General features: G+C 41.1%; 2 protein-coding genes across 9 annotated transcripts; both read left to right on the top strand.

The window, feature by feature from the left end:
- Positions 1-122: 122 nt before the first annotated feature.
- LOC103477383 (NACHT, LRR and PYD domains-containing protein 3-like) lies at positions 123-13,269 on the top strand. 8 transcript variants are annotated; one of them, XM_081616557.1, is made up of 12 exons: positions 123-271; positions 1,702-1,833; positions 2,180-2,293; positions 2,378-2,500; positions 6,994-7,072; positions 7,233-7,461; positions 7,595-9,386; positions 9,480-9,653; positions 9,783-9,956; positions 10,901-10,983; positions 12,029-12,075; positions 12,192-12,308. In XM_081616557.1, the coding sequence occupies exons 2-11, from the start codon at positions 1,745-1,747 to the stop codon at positions 12,055-12,057; spliced, it is 2,886 nt and encodes a 961-aa protein (XP_081472683.1). In that variant the 5' UTR covers positions 123-271; positions 1,702-1,744; the 3' UTR covers positions 12,058-12,075; positions 12,192-12,308. The 8 variants fall into 8 exon arrangements, 7 of the variants coding, with proteins under 7 accessions (XP_081472683.1, XP_081472684.1, XP_081472678.1 ...); XR_014091264.1 differs by lacking the exon at positions 10,901-10,983 and having other exon boundaries at positions 125-271; positions 9,783-10,067; positions 12,192-12,241; XM_081616554.1 differs by lacking the exon at positions 10,901-10,983 and having other exon boundaries at positions 131-271; positions 12,192-13,269.
- Positions 13,270-13,378: 109 nt separating this feature from the next.
- Positions 13,379-16,891, top strand: LOC145555169 (CD48 antigen-like). Its single transcript, XM_081616576.1, has 2 exons — positions 13,379-13,589; positions 15,753-16,891. The coding sequence occupies exon 2, from the start codon at positions 15,761-15,763 to the stop codon at positions 16,565-16,567; it is 807 nt and encodes a 268-aa protein (XP_081472702.1). The 5' UTR covers positions 13,379-13,589; positions 15,753-15,760; the 3' UTR covers positions 16,568-16,891.
- Positions 16,892-17,459: the final 568 nt, after the last annotated feature.

The following is a 17,459-nucleotide window of genomic DNA, read 5'->3' as shown; positions in this document are numbered from 1 at the left end:
AATGCAGGTTCTGGAAATGAAACGGCTCAACACAGAGCGGAGGTATGCAGCTCAGCCTGACTGGATTACCAGAGCCCCCCTCGCTAGAGGAGCCAGCGTGACCAGCTCTGAGCCCAAGTTGTCCCTGTCATCAACACCTGCTCCACATTCATCATCCGCTGCACCAAGAAAAATAAACCAGAAACTGGAGCGGCTCCACCGACCTGCTTCCAAGGACAGATTCTCTGAACTTCAACAGGAACCAGCAGAAACCTTCAAACGTCAACAAGAGGTAAGATCAACACATTCACCCCAAAAGTGCTTCTAGTCAGTGAAGGGAATGGGTCACTTCTGCAGAGAAAGTAATCTGCTTCCCCAATGACACAATCCGATGTAACGGAGAGAATAATCTGATTACACTCCAATTGTTCATGATCTGGTCAAACTAAATAACTTTAGTTTTCTTATTAGCACAATTGAGAACCTAAAAATGAAGTTATCAGAATTGGAAGTGGAACTGATTTTTTTTTTTTTTACAATGTAGAAATTGTTTATGTGGACAATAAAACAAATTGCTCGTTGGTGCCCCCTGGTGGCCGTGGTAGGTCATGCTTCACCAGGTGTATGAGCTGCGATGTGCAAAGAGCATCCAAACTTCCAAAGCACCAGTGGAAGATAAACTAGCAAAACAGCGTTATAAAAAGGGACTAATCCTTCAGGGAGAGAGGAAGAAGACAAAAAAGACAAAAGTATGTTTTTATGTCTCTTGGTAATGTTTATCAAAAATATTTTACTGGTCAACTACTGATCTTTAAAATGTTTGACCTGCCAATTCCGATTTTAGCTGATATTTTTTGTGTTACGTGTGATAAAGGACAGTGATTGGTTAGAGCCGTTATGGTTCTGTTGGGTCTCAGTCTGTTCAGATGATCTTCAACTCTTTGGACCGTTTGAACAAACTGTAAGTTTGTTTTGTTTCCTACTTGAACTTTGTCTTCAGGAACTTTACTGCTTGTTTCTCTCTGATGTTTGGAGAAAATGTTCACTTCTGATTCCAGCTCAGATTTAATCTCTGCTGGTTGGATTTTAATCTACAAGATTATTAGATTATTGATTAACTGGAATCAACATCAGCTGATGTTCATTTATTTTCTTCTCTAAACAAACTTTTTGTCTGCTATTAAAGACAGACGAACAGCTTCCAACTGCTTCCTGTTGGTATTGTCAAAATAAAATATTGTTAAAATCCGTTTGATTCAGTTAGATTATTAAATTGTTACTCTTGGATGGATAATCCAACTGTAGAGTATGACTGAAATAAAATACTTCCTGATGCTCAATCAGTGAATGAAAACTTTGCTCCATGTCTCCATCTAGTGGACTGATGGTAGAAGTGCAGGTTGAATCAGTGAATGTAATGTTGCTCCATGTCTCCATCTAGTGGACTGATGGTAGAAGTGCAGGTTGAATCAGTGAATGTAATGTAGCTCCATGTCTCCATCTAGTGGACTGATGGTAGAAGTGCAGGTTGAATCATTGAATGTAATGTAGCTCCATGTCTCCATCTAGTGGACTGATGGTAGAAGTGCAGCAGCTGATGCAGCTTCCTCTGATATGAAGCAGAGAAGAAGAGCCAATCAGAGGAGGAGCAGCTGATCTGTTTCCAGCTCTAATGATGTAAAGATGATCAGAGCTGATGAATGATGTGTGTTTCCTCTGCAGGTGAAGCTAGAAAGTGTGTGTGAGCTGAAGTGAATTCAGCAGCATGGATCAGTGTGAGGACAGAGAGGAGGGAGTCCCTCCCTCTACAACCACTCTGTGTGGGGAAGATGAGAGCCAGAGCAAAGGTCAGAGGTGAGGTCACCATCTCTAAGTGTCCACAGCCCTTTTCACACAGCGTTCACTACATCAGGCCCAAACAGACGTGGTGGTGAAGCTGCTGCTCCTCTTTGCTGCTTCATCCAGACTGAACAGAGCAGCTCAGCCTGGTTCAGTGTTTCTTCCTGACAGCAAGTCAGTGATGCAGGAGCAGCTGAGTGACAGCAGCCTGTTGTTAGAGGTCTGGGCTCCAGGAGGACACAGATGGAGAGAATCACCAACTTCAGCCCGGTTCTGGTCCAGATGGGTCCATGATGGAAATGTTGGCTGGTATGTAAACAGAACCTCACAGAATGGGTTTTAATCCTCATGTTTCTGTCAGGATCCATCAGAGACTCAAACTAGAACCAGAACCCAGCTGTGTGTCCTTTAAGAGCGACAGGTCAAAGGATGCTAACCCTGACTTTAAATCTCCTGGATCTCCACCCTCAGAGAGGTGAGCTGTTTCTACCTGCTGTGTTCATTTGTGAAGCGGTGTGTGTTGGATGTTCTCCAGAACCAATCCTCATGTTTTTGTCAGGATCCATCAAAGACTCAAACCAGAACCAGAACCAGAACCAGAACCCAGCTGTGTGTCCTTTAAGAGCGACAGGTCAAGGGATCCCATCATTAACTTTAAATCTGCTGAACCTCCATCAGACAGGTGAGCTCTTTCTACCTGCTGTAACTGTATAAACTCAGTCGGTCTGAAATGATTCTGTGTTCCTAATATATTTCATGTTTCTCCTCCTATAATTTCCTATTAAATATAATTGTTCATCACCAACCTTCAGTGTTTCAGATCTGATTGTTTATCTCAGTATCTATGAAAAATTAAGTAATCATCACCTTAGACTCAAATCCAAAAATTTTCCAACATGTTTTATAGCTACAGATGTAAATAAACCAGTACAAGTCTATATTATTCAGGTCTTTCTGTGTTTGATATTTCTATATTGAAATCTTTGTAGTAACATTATTTGAAACAAACTCGTATTGTAAAAGCAACAGTATTTTTCCATGTTGGATTATGCAGCTCCAGGTTGATTATTGTGCTTTCAGTTTTCTGTTGATAATAGAGAGATAAACTCTTCTCAGATAAATTGAGATGACTGAAAAACAGACACTTTTGAGAAACTTGAGTCAACTCTGAAAACACTGATAGTTAATAGTGAGATTTTAGTAAAACAGAGAACATCAGAGTATTTCTATTTTGAAATAAAAGGTAAAGTTTGTATTTATCAGATTAAATATAGAAACATCACAGAGTTTCTAAAAGGAAGGATAAACTTTTAATGTGAGACGAAAGCAGGCAGACATTCCTCAAAAGGTAATAAAACAATGTAAAGATTAGCCTCCATGGAGGGAAAAACATGAACTGCCCCTTTAATGTTCAAATAAATCCATCATGTGAGGCACCAACAGGAACATCTGGACCTCCTTCCTTGGTTCCTGAGAACTTTGGATCATCAAACTAAAGGGAAACATGTTACCATGGAGACGATGAAGTCCAAATTGGATTATTGGTTCTGCAACATTTAAAGAACTTCAAAATATAAAACGGGTCCGTTTAGACCCACAGTCTCTACCCAGAGCTTCTACCTGTCCATCAATATCATAAAAATAAAATAAAAAAATTCCCTTCTCACCCTCCTCGGGTGGTCTGTTTCATCCTCTGAGCTCGGGTCCTCTACCAGAGGCCTGGGAGCTTGAGGGTTCTGCGCAGTATCTTGGCTGTGCCTAGAACTGCACATTTCTGGACTGAGATGTCTGATGTTGTTCCTGGGATCTGTTGTAGCCACTGCTCCAGTTTGGGGGTGACTGCCCCGAGGGCCCCGATTACCACAGGCACCACTGTGGTCTTCACCTTCCAGGTCTTTTCCAGTTCCTCCCTGAGGCCCTGGTACTTCTCCAATTTCTCATGCTCCTTTTTCCTGATGTTGTAATCACTTGGTATTGCTACATCCACCACAACGGCTTTCCTCTGTTCTTTATCCACCACCACAATGTCCGGTTGGTTCTCCATTACCATCTTGTCTGTCTGGATCTGGAAGTCCCACAGGATCTTAGCTCGGTCATTCTCCACCACTTTTGGGGGTGTTCCCCACTGTGATCTCGGGGCTTCCAGTCCATATTCTGCACAGATGTTCCTGTACACTATGCCCGCCACTTGGTTATGTCGTTCCATGTACGCTTTCCCTGCCAGCATCTTGCACCCTGCTGTTATGTGCTGGACTGTCTCAGGGGCCTCCTTGCACAACCTACACCTTGGGTCTTCTCTGGTGTGGTAGATCTGAGCCTCTATTGCTCTGGTGTTTAGGGCCTGTTCCTGGGCGGCCAGGATGAGAGCCTCTGTGCTGTCCTTGAGTCCAGCTTTCTCCAGCCATTGGTAGGTTTTCCTGACATCAGCCACTTCAGTTATTTGTCGGTGGTACATCCCATGTAGGGGCTTGTCCTCCCATGATGGTACTTCCAGCACCTTGTCTTCTGTTCCCCATTGCCTGAGACATTCGCTGAGCACATCGTCCGTTGAGGCTTTGTCCTTGATGTATTTATGGATCTTGGATGTTTCATCCTGGACAGTGGCTCTCACACTCACTAGTCCTCTGCCTCCTTCCTTACGGCTCGTGTACAGTCTCAGGGTGCTGGATTTGGGGTGGAACCCTCCATGCATGGTTAGTAGCTTCCTAGTCTTAACATCCGTGGCCTTCATCTCTTCCATTGGCCAGCTAATTATTCCTGCAGGGTATCTGATTACTGGTAAGGCATAGCTGTTTATTGCACGGATCTTGTTCTTGCCATTGAGCTGGCTTCTCAGGACTTGCCTTATTCGTTGGATGTATTTGGCTGTGGCTCCTTTCCTTGTGATCTCATCGAGGTTGCCATTTGCTTGTGGTATTCCCAGGTACTTGTAGCTGTGCTCTATGTCTGCTATTGTTCCTTCTGGGAGTGAGACCCCTTCTGTGTGGGCGACCTTCCCTCTCTTTGTAACCATCCGACCACACTTCTCTAGTCCGAATGACATCCCAATGTCAGTGCTGTAGTGCTGTGTGTCAGTGCTGTATATATATATATATATATATATATATATATATATATATATATATATATATATATATATATATATATATATACTATTATGTTAAAGTCATAAACATTTAACTGAGTCTTATTCTGTTTGCATCAACTTAATTTTGCCTTATGAAACAGTTTTGAAATCCAATATAAATATTGACACACAGACAGAAGTGGATTTAGTTTTGATGTTGATATTTGGGTCGTTCTCTAAATATGAATTTAGTTTCCAGACATTAATGCTGAAAAAATGTTTCTATGGCTTAATTTAATGTTTCCAGTTTTATCTCTCAGGTTCAAACATCATTGGCCAACATGGCTGATCATCAACCATCAGATATTATCTGATGTGGATCTGATCCAGCAGTGGGTCTCCAACAGACCATCTGGTTCTGAATGAAGCTCCATCAGAACCTCTTGGATCAGACTGGAAATGACTCCTGGTTCTTCTCCATGTCAGAGCTCAACACCAACTTCACCCAACTGTCCTCAGTCATTTAAACCAACATGTTTGTCTCAGACTCAGATCTTTCTGCTCTTTAATGAGGCTGGACATTATTCAGGAGGATCAGTGATCAGGAACATGTTGGAGGATCAGACCGGTTCTGATGGGAATCATTTACGACATCAAACTGATGATCTGCTGGTTCTGTTGGGTCTCACAGCTCTTTAGTAGTTTTAATGATAGTTTTTTCTGCCAGGTTTCACCTTGAACCAGAACCAGAACCCAGCTGTGTGTCCTTAAAGAGTGACGGGTCAATGAGTCGCACCATTGACTTTAAATCTCCTGAACCTCCACCATCATACAGGTGAGCTGTTTCTAACTCCTGTAACCATAAAAACTGAGTCAGTCTGAAATGTTTTTATTCCAACATGTGTTTAATGTGAGCTCAGCTCTATTTCCCTCATTTCTATGTTCATATGTGAAGCGGTGTGTGTTGGATGTTCTCCAGAACCACAGCAGTGAAACAATGAAGGCTGTTGGAGGCGTCATGGATGATACATCATGTCGGGCCTCACTGATTACTCACCATTATTAAACACTTTTCTCTGGTTAAAGTGAAATATTTAGTCTGATTGATTTTCTGTTTCATGTTGATAAACTAACTGGACTGTTTAGATCCTTTCTTACATTCATAGTGATTGAATCAAATTCAACAGAAAACCAGTTTGACTTTCTTTGTTCCTGAACTGTTTTGTCATCATATCTGAAAGTCTTCCTCAGTTCCAGTGAAGAAGAGTTTCAATTCTTATCAGCTGTAGGTGGAATAATCACACGTATCTTAACCAGTGACTAGTTTTACTCCCTCAGGAGTTTAGAGTTGTGGCATTCTTCAGCTCTTAAATATCTCAATGGATTTATTTATTTTCAATTGAGCTTCAGACTAGCTTACTGAATTAAACAATATTAAAAATGTGTTCAGCTATGCTCAGGTCTGAATACTTCAAAATATTGTTCATGAACAGCTTGTTAGTAAAACAAGCTGAAATCAAACAACCAAATCATTATTATTTTTTTCTTTAAGACATTTTAAGACCTATTCACAAGTCTTTCCCCATTCTGGAGGCTGGCAGCTGAGACACTTCGGTTTGAGAGCTGCTGTTTATGTGTTTTTTTCTTGGCTTGCATCCAGTTGGATGTAAATGAACAAGTCGCTGATTCCTCAAATCTGCTGACAGTGTGCAGTTTGAAGTGCCAGTTTTTAAATGTCTGATGGGTGATTCTGATGTTTCTGGTCTTTATCTTTTAATTCATCTTCTTCTTTTACCTTTTTTATATTGTGTTCATGTACTGTGTTGTACTGTTTTTCTGACAGACTTCCCAAGAGCAGCTGTAACTACTATCTAGTAGCTTTCCACCAACAGTGTAGGAGTGTGTGCATGAATGAATTAATGTAGAGTGAAGCACTTTGAGGTCTTCTGGACTAGATGAAGTGCTAGACATGTACAAGCCATTTCTCATTAACCATTTGCTGTGTGATGCTGTTTTCCTGTTTGGGGGATTTTTTCTGTGAAATTCTGAAGATTTTGAATATTTATGAATATTTCCTGACTTCCTAATTGTTCCTGGTTCCTCCACAGAGTGGACCAGCAGAGCTCAGATGTCCCCAGTAATCCGTCTGCCCAGCAGCATCAAGCACAGCTGGACTCCATATTTATGGTCTGTACATGTTTAACAACTACTTTTCCATGGTTCTGTTCACAGTCATCTCCTTGCTGCACTTTATAGACCAGAGGACTGTCAGTCTGTCCAACATGGATCTGATGTTTGGCTCCATGGTTTCAGTCTGATGTTTCCTTCATATATTATTCTGTCCCAGCTGCTGGAGGAAAACATTGTCACTTTTGTGAAGAACGAGCTGAAGAAGATCCAGAAGGTTTTGAGTCCAGATGACCCAGAATGCCCAGAGAGTCAGAGAGATGAGGAGGAGGAGTTGGAAGGTGAAGATGAAAAGCAGAGGAGGAGCAACAGAAAGGCAGTGATGGAGATCACACTGAACTTCCTGAGAAGGATGAAGCAGGAGGAACTGGCTGACCATCTGCAGAGCAGTAAGAGGATTTCTACAAATATTTAACCTGAAGGATAAATTACTAATTTAATGATGAGATAGAACCACAGTTATCAAAATAATTTGTAGAAGATGATTTTGTTTTCTTCCTCATTTACATTCTGTTTATTTAGAGCATCTTGCTGCAGTTTGTCAACATCAACTTAAATCTGGTCTGAAGAAGAAGTTCCAGTATGTGTTTGAGGGAATCGCTACAGCAGGAAGTCCAACCCTTCTGAACCAGATCTACACAGAGCTCTTCATCACAGAGGGAGGGACTGGAGAGGTCAATGATGAACATGAGGTGAGACAGATTGAAACAGCATTCAGGAAACCACACAGACCAGAAACAACAATCAGACAAGAAGACCTCTTTAAAGTCCCACCTGGAAGAGATCAACCAATCAGAACCATGATGACAAAGGGAGTGGCTGGCATTGGGAAAACAGTCTTAACACAGAAGTTCACTCTGGACTGGGCTGAAGACAAAGCCCACCAGAACATCCACTTCATATTTCCATTCACCTTCAGAGAGCTGAATGTGCTGAAAGAGAAAAAGTTCAGCTTGGTGGGGCTGATTCATCTCTTCTTTACTGAAACCAAAGAAATCTGCAGCTTTGAACACTTCAAGGTTCTGTTCATCTTTGATGGCTTGGATGAGAGCAGACTTCCGCTGGACTTCCACAACAAGGAGATCCTAACTGATGCTACAGAGTTCAGCTCAGTGGATGTTCTGCTGACAAACCTCATCAGGAGGAAACTGCTTCCCTCTGCTCTCCTCTGGATAACCACACGACCTGCAGCAGCCAATCAGATTCCTCCTGAGTGTGTTAGCATGGTAACGGAGGTCAGAGGGTTCACTGACCCACAGAAGGAGGAGTACTTCAGGAAGAGATTCAGAGATGAGGAGCAGGCCAGAAGGATCATCTTCCACATCAAGAGATCGCAAAGCCTCCACATCATGTGCCACATCCCAGTCTTCTGCTGGATCACTGCTACAGTTCTGGAGGAGGTGTTGAAGACCAGAGAGAAAGGAGAGCTGCCCAGAACCCTGACTGAGATGTACATCCACTTCTTGGTGGTTCAGACCAAAGTGAAGAAGGTCAAGTATGATGGAGGAGCTGAAACAGATCCACACTGGAGTCCAGAGAGCAGGAAGATGATTAGGTCTCTGGGAAAACTGGCTTTTGATCAGCTGCAGAAAGGAAACCTGACCTTTTATAAATCAGACCTGACCGAGAGTGATATTGATATCAGAGCAGCCTCAGTGTACTCAGGAGTGTTCACACAGATCTTTAGAGAGGAGAGAGGGCTGTACCAGGAGAAGGTGTTCTGCTTCATCCATCTGAGTGTTCAGGAGTTTCTGGCTGCTCTTCATGTTCATCTGACCTTCATCAACTCTGGTGACAACCTGATGGAAGAAACACAAATATCTAACAGGTCTTTATTATTTAGGAAGCCTAAATTAAAATCTTTCCAACAGAGAGCTGTTGACCAGGCCTTAGAGAGTCCAAATGGACACTTGGACTTGTTCCTCCGTTTCCTTCTGGGACTTTCACTGCAGACCAATGAGAAACTCCTACAAGGTCTGCTGACACAGACAGGAAGTAGCTCACAGAACAATCAGGAAACAGTTCAGTATGTCAAGGAGAAGATCAGTGAGAATGAGTCTGCAGAGAAAAGCATCAATCTGTTCCACTGTCTGAATGAACTGAATGATCGTTCTCTAGTGGAGGAGATCCAACAGTCTCTGAGTTCAGGAAGTCTCTCCACAGATAAACTTTCTCCTGCTCAGTGGTCAGCTCTGGGTTTCATCTTGGTGTCATCAGGAGAAGATCTGGATGAATTTGACCTGAAGAAATACTCTGCTTCAGAGGAGATTTTTCTGAGGCTGCTGCCAGTGGTTAAAGCCTCCAACAAAGCTCAGTAAGGAAACAGATTGTTACTGAATGTAGTTTTAATAGAGAGAAATTCAAATTTTTTCATCAGTTCTTTATATATCTTTTTTTCTCTCCTCAGACTAAGTGGCTGTAACCTCTCAAAGAAAAACTGTGAAGTTCTGTCTTCAGTTCTCAGCTCCCAGTCCTCCAGTCTCAGAGAACTGGACCTGAGTAACAACAACCTGCAGGATTCAGGAGTGAAGCTTCTCTCTGCTGGACTGAAGAGTCCAAACTGCAAACTCGAAACTCTAAGGTATGATGTTCTTAATGCTGGAGAAAAAGAACTTCTGTCCATTAGGGTTAAGTTCATTAGGGTTCACACATTAGAAATTTGGAGAATCCATGATCTTGGGTTATCATGTATTGAATTGTGTGTCTGCAGCTTGTCAGGCTGTCTGATCTCAGAGGAAGGCTGTGCTTCTCTGGCCTCAGCTCTGACCTTTAACCCCTCCCTTCTGAAAGAGTTGGACCTGAGCTACAATCATCCAGGAGACTCAGGAGTGAAGCTGCTGTCGGCTGGACTGAAAGATCCAAACTGGAGACTGGAAACTCTCAAGTAGGGAGGAACTGATGGAGGAGCAGAGAAGGGCTGATGGAGGAGGTTTTAATATGCTTCTTCTAATTAATATCCCTCAAGGAAAAAAAACTGTCATAATTATGAACAGAGGTGGGTAGAGTAGCCAAACATTTTACTTAAGTAAGAGTAGCACCACTTCAATATATTTTTACTCAAGTAAATCTAAGAAGTATCCCTGTCCTTATCTGGGACTCAAACCCGATCTGGGACTTTAGTCAAAACGCCGTTTGACAAGGATTCCAACCTCTTGGACAGGGGTGGGCAATCCTGGTCCTCGAGGGCTGGTGTCCTGCAACTCTTAGATGTCTCCTTGGTCCAACACACTTGAATCCAACAGCTGAATCACCTCCTAAATGTAGTCAAGTTCTCCAGTGTCCTGCTAACGACCTCATTACTTGACTCAGGTGTGTTGAAGTAGAGACACACCCTAAAAGTTGCAGGAGACCGGCCCTCCAGGCCTGGAGTTGCCCACCCCTGCTCTAGAACTTCAATTAAACGCCGTTTAACTGGGACTCTAACCCACGTTTTACTCGAGGGACTATAACCCAAATAGGGCTACGATTGGGGGACAGTACCCGCGCCTCTCTGGGGGTGGGCTGTACATCATTAAATACTAAATACAGCATAAACAGTGAGAAAGAGGAATAAAAAATGAATAAATGAATAAAAAGTAAAGATAAAAACATTAAAAACATCGAAGACATCAAAACCCACATTCTAACCCTAATTTAGCCATAAGCAACTCTAAACAGGTGGGTTTTAAGTTGAGATTTAAAGGCACCCAGTGTTTCAGCTGTTCTACAGATCTGAATCCAGCAGATCTGTAGAAAATGGATCTGCAGCTATCAGGTATTTTAGTCATCATGTTCTGTCAATGAATCCACTGATTAAAGCAGGAATCTCATCCCCATGTTCTCCTCCAGAGGTTCCCAAGATTTGTTCCTGGAAGCTGCTGCTGGTTCCTCCAGTCCAGGCTCTGCCCCCTTTACAGGAAACCTGTCCATAGGTGACGCTAAGAGTCTCCTTGAAGCTGCAAAGCTTTGTTCAGGGATGTCAGGATGTTAGCGGCAGTCTGCTCCAGGCTTTAGTTGTTCTCATGAGGAGCTGAAGTCTCTGACAGGAACGTGGAGCTGAACAGGAAAAGAACTTGAAGCTTCTTCTTGGTCTGATTGCAACAATCCAAACTTTTAGTCTGACTTCATCTGGAAATATTTCTATGACCCTGAATCAGTTTGAAGGAAGGCCAGAGCTGAGATTTTCTCTGTCCTCCATGTTGGAAATGAAGAGGTCCATCAGCTCCTGATCAGTGACATCAGAGTGTGACATCATCAGTAGAACAGGACTTCTCTCCCTCTCAGAACAACTTGAAAATTAAGAGGAAAGATGCAAACATGATCTGCTGGGTTGTTGATCTGCTGGTTATGGTTCTTGATGCTCCTTAGACTCTTTCACAACCCATAACTGCAGCTGCTGGACTCAGGATGCTGCTTCTTCTTCTTGGTCTCATTGTAAATGTGCACAGCGCCACATGGTGGTGTTGATTAGCAAAGGAAGTGCTGAGAGGTTGGAGGTGTTTGTCAGAGGTGTGTGAAGATGGAAGCCTCTCCCTGGTTTCAGTCTGAGCTCAGAGATCAAATCTTTGGTTCTTGTTGAACTCTGTTGGATGTGATGCAGCTTCTCCTTTTTAATGTTCGTATTTCAGGATATCACAGTGAGGCCACAGCAGGTTTTTAGCAGCAGGTTGTTTAGTGTTTCACTCCTTCATCAGAGTGGATGGAGCAGGTATCCAGGTGTTGATCAGAGTTTAGATTGATTGTATTTAAATGATGATTATTAAATCAAGTTGAGCTTCCAGAAATGTTTCCTGATGTCCTTTTAGGCTTCAGTGAGTTTCTTCAGGTTGTTACTGAGGGACTTCCTTTCTCCTCTCTGTTGGAGCTTTTGGAGCCAAATGTTGGACTGTCTCAGTGGAGGACAGTGTTTGTGTTACATGTAATGTCCATGTTTGCTGCTGAGAGAAACTGATGGTCTGATCCCCCTCCTCCTTTCAGGGTGGAGCCTGCTGGAGTCCGATGGTTGACACCAGGTCTGAGGAAGTGTAAGTGTGTTTTTCATCTGATTCATGACAACAAAGCAGCTCAAACTGTCACATCACTCATTCAGGAGAAATCAAAGATCAATAACTGAAGCTGCATTGTGTTTGTTCTCCATCAGATTCCTGTCAACTCACCATCGACACAAACACAGTGAGCAGAAAACTGAAACTGTCTGAAAACAACAGGAAGGTGATATGTGTGGAGAAGTTTCAGTCATATCCTGATCATCCAGACAGATTTGATAACTGGCCTCAGCTACTGTGTAGAACTGGTCTGACTGGTCGCTGTTACTGGGAGGTCGAGTGGAGAGGAGGAGTTGAGATATCAGTGAGTTACAGAAGAATCAGAAGGAAAGGAGACGGTAGAGATTGTTGGTTTGGATGGAATGATCATTCCTGGAGTCTGAGATGTTATGGTGATAAAGGTTACTCCTTCTGGCACAATAACCAAGAGACCTTTATCTCCTCCTCTTCTGCCTCTAACAGAGTATCAGTGTATGTGAACTGTCCTGCTGGCATTCTGTCCTTCTACAGCGTCTCCTCTGACTCTCTGATCCACCTACACACCTTCAACACCACATTCACTGAACCTCTCTATGCTGGGTTTACAGTCTGGTTTCCTGGTTCCTCTTCAGTGTTTCTGTGCCGAGTTGAGTCTAAAGAGTCTAAATATTGTCCTCCTGTCAGAGAAACTCTCCCTCGGTTTAACAGATAGTTCAGTTTCTACATGTTTGTCTCTTTCACTCAGAAACACATTTTCAGATTTATGGATTCAATCCGTTTCTGTTTGAAACTCTAAATGATTCCTTGGAAACTTTTTCCTCTTCCAGTCCTTTAAAAATGGAAGCTGGGAATATTCCAGGATTACTTCAGGATTCACATGTTTTTTCTGTTTCCAGTCGGGATGTTGTGATTTTCTCATGTGTTTTTTTGTCCTTTCAACATTTCAATGAAATCACAGAGAATGTTGATCAGTTTTTCTCAATCACTGGACATTATCTCTTTCTGTCAACTCCTGTTTTTGTTTTTTTAAATATATTCTTTAAACTCATTTATTTAACATCCAAAAAAGGAGGGTAATTTTATGTGTCTGAATAAAATATCAATATCTACTTTATTTTTACATCCAAAAATATATGAATAGTTTATGGTTGAAGTGTCAAAATGTTATACCGAATACAGTATTGCTTTCACTGATATCTGCAATTCTGTGGAGCTTTTTTATTAGTCTTCAGGGTCTGTGTCTCTTTAAATGCATGAACATTAATTGTTTTAAAAATAATTAGTGTAATGAAGACTGAAGCCTGCGACAGACTGGCGACATGTCCAGGGTGACCCCGCCTCTCGCCCGGACTTTAGCTGGAGAGGCACCAGCAACCCTCCCGACCCCATTAGGGACAAAGTTCTAAAGAAAATGGATGGATGGATGGATGGATGGATGGAAGACTGAAGATCGTTTGTTACTGGATTAGCAATCACTCCATGGTGTCGGGGTAGGACAGCTGATATATATTCAGGTGAGTTAATGAAGTGAGGCTGTCCGAGTCCAGAATTGAGTTTTACGTGACTTTAAATAACTATTGAGGTTCCTACATGCACATAAATAAGCGCATGCGTGGAGGTGTGTGTGGTTTTCTATAGAGATAAATAAACGAATATAAATTAAGTACTTTTCTGTAAATACTTTTTTCACAAAGACAACTAAAATGTCTTAAACGTGCTTAAAGAGGTAAAGATAAAACTAGCAGTTGATTAATACAGGCCATGAGAATGTACATCATTACACATAATCAACCTTGCTAATAATAGTGTCACACGATAAAACATAAGAGAAAATGGCATTTTAATTGGAAAATGATAACAGCTGCATCTAATTACCTGAAACCGAACTTAATTATCTAATGTAAACGGCTAGCAGTTAGCTCTCCACCATACGAATAAACTACACCAAACGACCATAATATTCTACAAAGTGCAAATATAGCTCTTAGACATTTAAGAAAATTAACTAAACCACCAACAGTATTACTTACATTCAATGGACGCACAAAGTTGAAAGCGGTAATAAACGATGTCTAGTTGATATCCGCACTAAACAAATCTCAGATCTATGAACAAATATGATGGAGCAAATAAAATACTACATATAAAACCTTTCGAAAACAACTAGAAGGCTGAAAACAGTCTTTTGTACAGTTGGTATTTTGCCTCTTGTTTCTGACTTGGCAGTCATCTATCCCTGTGTGTTTGTATTTTGTTGTGCAGAGTAAGTTTATTTATGTATTTTCAACATTAAATTGTATTTAATGTTGAAACAGTCAATATTATTGACTGCTGTATTTTTTTTTCTTTTACAGTGATGAGTAAATTTTACTCTGACCTTCTAAAACCTGCCTGGTTTGTTGCATCAGGGCCTTAAAATTTGACAGTCGGACCTGAAAGTATCAGATTATTAAATGAAAAATGTGAAGCCCACAGTGAGGTTCAGCCAATCGGAGAGCATGCTCATGTCATGTGATAAGACCCAGGGCTCAAACAGTAAAACTAAACCATAAAAATGTTGCATCTCCTGTAGCGATTTAAATGAATCCATTTGGATCTGAGTTACATGAGGCAGCAGAAAAGTTCTGACTTGGTGTTTTTTTTCTTGATTTTTTTCAATGAGTTATTTAGTTGAACTCATGTGAATGTTTCAAGCTGAAGCTCTGCAGTGGAATTGTGGGTTAAATGTGCAGTCAGGACTTTATGCTCAGCAGGAAGTCTAAAAACAACCTTCTGTGGTTGAAGTGATGAAGTCCATCTGCTGCTGCTGTTAAAACACCTCCAGGACAATCTGACAGATAAAAACTGTTACCAGGCAGAACATGAAGACTTTTTATGCTTATTTCTGCTACATCAGGGGCGAGTAGAGTACAACAAAATTTACTCAATAGCTTCAATACATTTTTACTCAAATAAAAGTAAAAAGTAGCCATCTGAATAACTAAAGTATTTGATAAAAAAGCTACTCAAGTCAAATCATATTTAATATTTAAAATTATGTCATCATAATCATACTGACAAAAATGTAAAGTTATGTGCAAATTCTCATGTTTTAGACGAACAAAAATCAGCATGAATACATTTATAACGTTCAGGGAGAAGAAAGTTTTCCAAATTAGTTATTCTGAATAAAATGTATTCAATTAATACATATGTTAATGTGTGCACAGGGTGAAATACTTCCATTGATGTAAACAGGTTACTGTATATTCACCTGATCTCCAAATAGAAAATAACAGAACAACAAAGATTGTGTACAAACAGGAGGTCTCACTTAAACATAAACTGTGAGTTTGAGACTGAATCTGGAACATTTTGCTTAAAATGTGTTTGGTTTTTATTCAGTGAAGTTACTTGCAGTTAGTTGAGTATCCATTCATTTTATTCAATTGAGAGTAGTGACACTTCATAAAATAGTATGGAAGTAAAAATAAAAAAGTAAAGTGTCATAAAAATACTCCTAAAAGTAACATTTCTTTCAAAGGTTACTCAAGTAAATGTGAGTAGTTCCTACCAGCTCTCTGTAGTCATCAGAAAGGTAAAGTTCTCTATCAGAAACCGGAACAGGAAGCTTGGAGGGGATGTGGCTCTAAGCCGCTGTTGGTCCTTTCAGGGTGTTTCTGTCATCATTTCTACAGTTGAGAACATGGAGGTTCGATCTGCTGCTGTGCTGCTGCTGATGGCGCTGCAGGCTGCGGCTCAGGAGCTTCAATACTTTGAGATCGGCGGGACTCTGAAGCTCAACCCAAAGACCTCTGAGGCCATCAGCAGCATCACCTGGAAGCATAAGGGGAACATTGTAGCTGAATACATCAACGATGCGGTTCCTATGCAATATCTGGGTGACTTAAAAGGCCGAGCAAACGTGAACCTGACCACCGGAGTGTTGACCGTCAGCAACATGAGAAAATCTGAGGACGGGCTGTTCACGGTGGAGATCAACAACAGAGTCCTTCCTGTCAGCTTTAACGCTGTGGGGATCAGTCGTGTCCCTGAACCTGCAGTGGTTCTGAAAAATCCAACAACATGCTTCAAGAACTTGGACTCATGCAACCTGACCTGCAATGGGGACACCAGAGACTCTGGACCCGTTCAGTACTTCTGGAAGCTGGTAGAAGATGGAGCCTGGAAGGAACCAGGACAGGACTGGATGTTCACCAAGATTCAGATGTCATCGGTTGAAAAGATCATCTGCAAAATTCAGAACCGGATCAGTGAGAGGGAGAGCGGACCTCTGCACATCCTGGACCTCCCTGAAGAACCGGAGAAGAAGAATAAACCAACGAGGATCCCCGTCTTCCCAGGAGAACCTCCACGCTGCAGCTTCATCTCTGAGGTTCTGGGTGTTGTGATGAGATCTGTGGCTCTCCTGGTTCTGTTCAGTCTCGTTGTTTGGTTCTTTTGGCAGAACCGGAGCACCAGGTGCAGAACCAGAGAGGATAACCAAGCTTAGATTTACTTCAGGAATGTTGGAGCTTTAGAGGAGAGAAACTTGGATAATTCATATAATAAAAAACTTTTCTTTGAAAATAATAAATAATTGTGTGAAGCTGTTAGTATTCTGGAGAAATGTTTCTGCAGCTGACAAAGCTCCAAATCAGCCTCCTCATTTTGTACTCATGATGCATGTTATTAATGATGCATATTATTAAAAACAAGAAGCTTGTGGTTTTTATTTTCTGCCTAATATGTTATTAAATTGATGTTATATTTGTGCTAACAGAATCCTCTTCTGTTCTCTTTAACCAGAAACATTAAAGTTTTGGATTCTCAAGAATCTTCTTGGTAAATTTCTGAGTAAGCCGATCTAAAGCTTGAGAATTACAGAATCTGTGTTTCAGGTCTGCATTAAGGTGGATGACCCATTCAATAAATTAGACTGTTACTGAGAAGTTCATTTATTTCAGTAAGTCCATTACACATTACTAATTAGAACAAGACAGATGTTTTAACACCTTTATTTTTCTTGATCATGATGATTTTCTAACAGAAAATTAAAATATGACATTTAAACTTAGAATATTATATCAAACCAATGAAAAAACTATTTTTAAAACAGAAATGTGGAAAAGTATTTATTTATTTCAAACAGATTTTTAAAAACAAAGAAAACAAGTAACCAGTAAGACAAGAGAGAATGTGTATACACAACCAGAACAAAGTAGTTAATTTCCTGTTTGAAAAGTAGTAAAAAGAAGTACTTTTTTAATCATATCCCTTATCTCAGTTTAGTGAAATATGTCACTTACCAACTCGGTATCAGAAAATTGTAATTAAAAACTTGCTGTGGTATTAATAAGCCTGCTCAATTTACTGTGGTAAAAACTAACAAATAAGTTATACTA

Source organism: Poecilia reticulata, chromosome 15 (assembly GCF_904066995.2).
Source record: "Poecilia reticulata chromosome 15, P_reticulata-male-v2, whole genome shotgun sequence".
NCBI lineage: Eukaryota > Metazoa > Chordata > Actinopteri > Cyprinodontiformes > Poeciliidae > Poecilia > Poecilia reticulata.
This window is presented reverse-complemented; position numbering and strand designations above follow the sequence as displayed.

Coding starts and splice junctions, on each gene's coding strand:
- LOC103477383 (XM_081616552.1), top strand. CDS start 1,745: ATGGATCAGTGTGAGGACAGAGAGGAGGGAGTCCCTCCCTCTACAACC. Junction 2,294..2,377: donor GGATCTCCACCCTCAGAGAG/GTGAGCTGTTTC, acceptor TGTTTTTGTCAG/GATCCATCAAAGACTCAAAC. Junction 12,076..12,191: donor GACACCAGGTCTGAGGAAGT/GTAAGTGTGTTT, acceptor GTTCTCCATCAG/ATTCCTGTCAACTCACCATC.
- LOC145555169 (XM_081616576.1), top strand. CDS start 15,761: ATGGAGGTTCGATCTGCTGCTGTGCTGCTGCTGATGGCGCTGCAGGCT.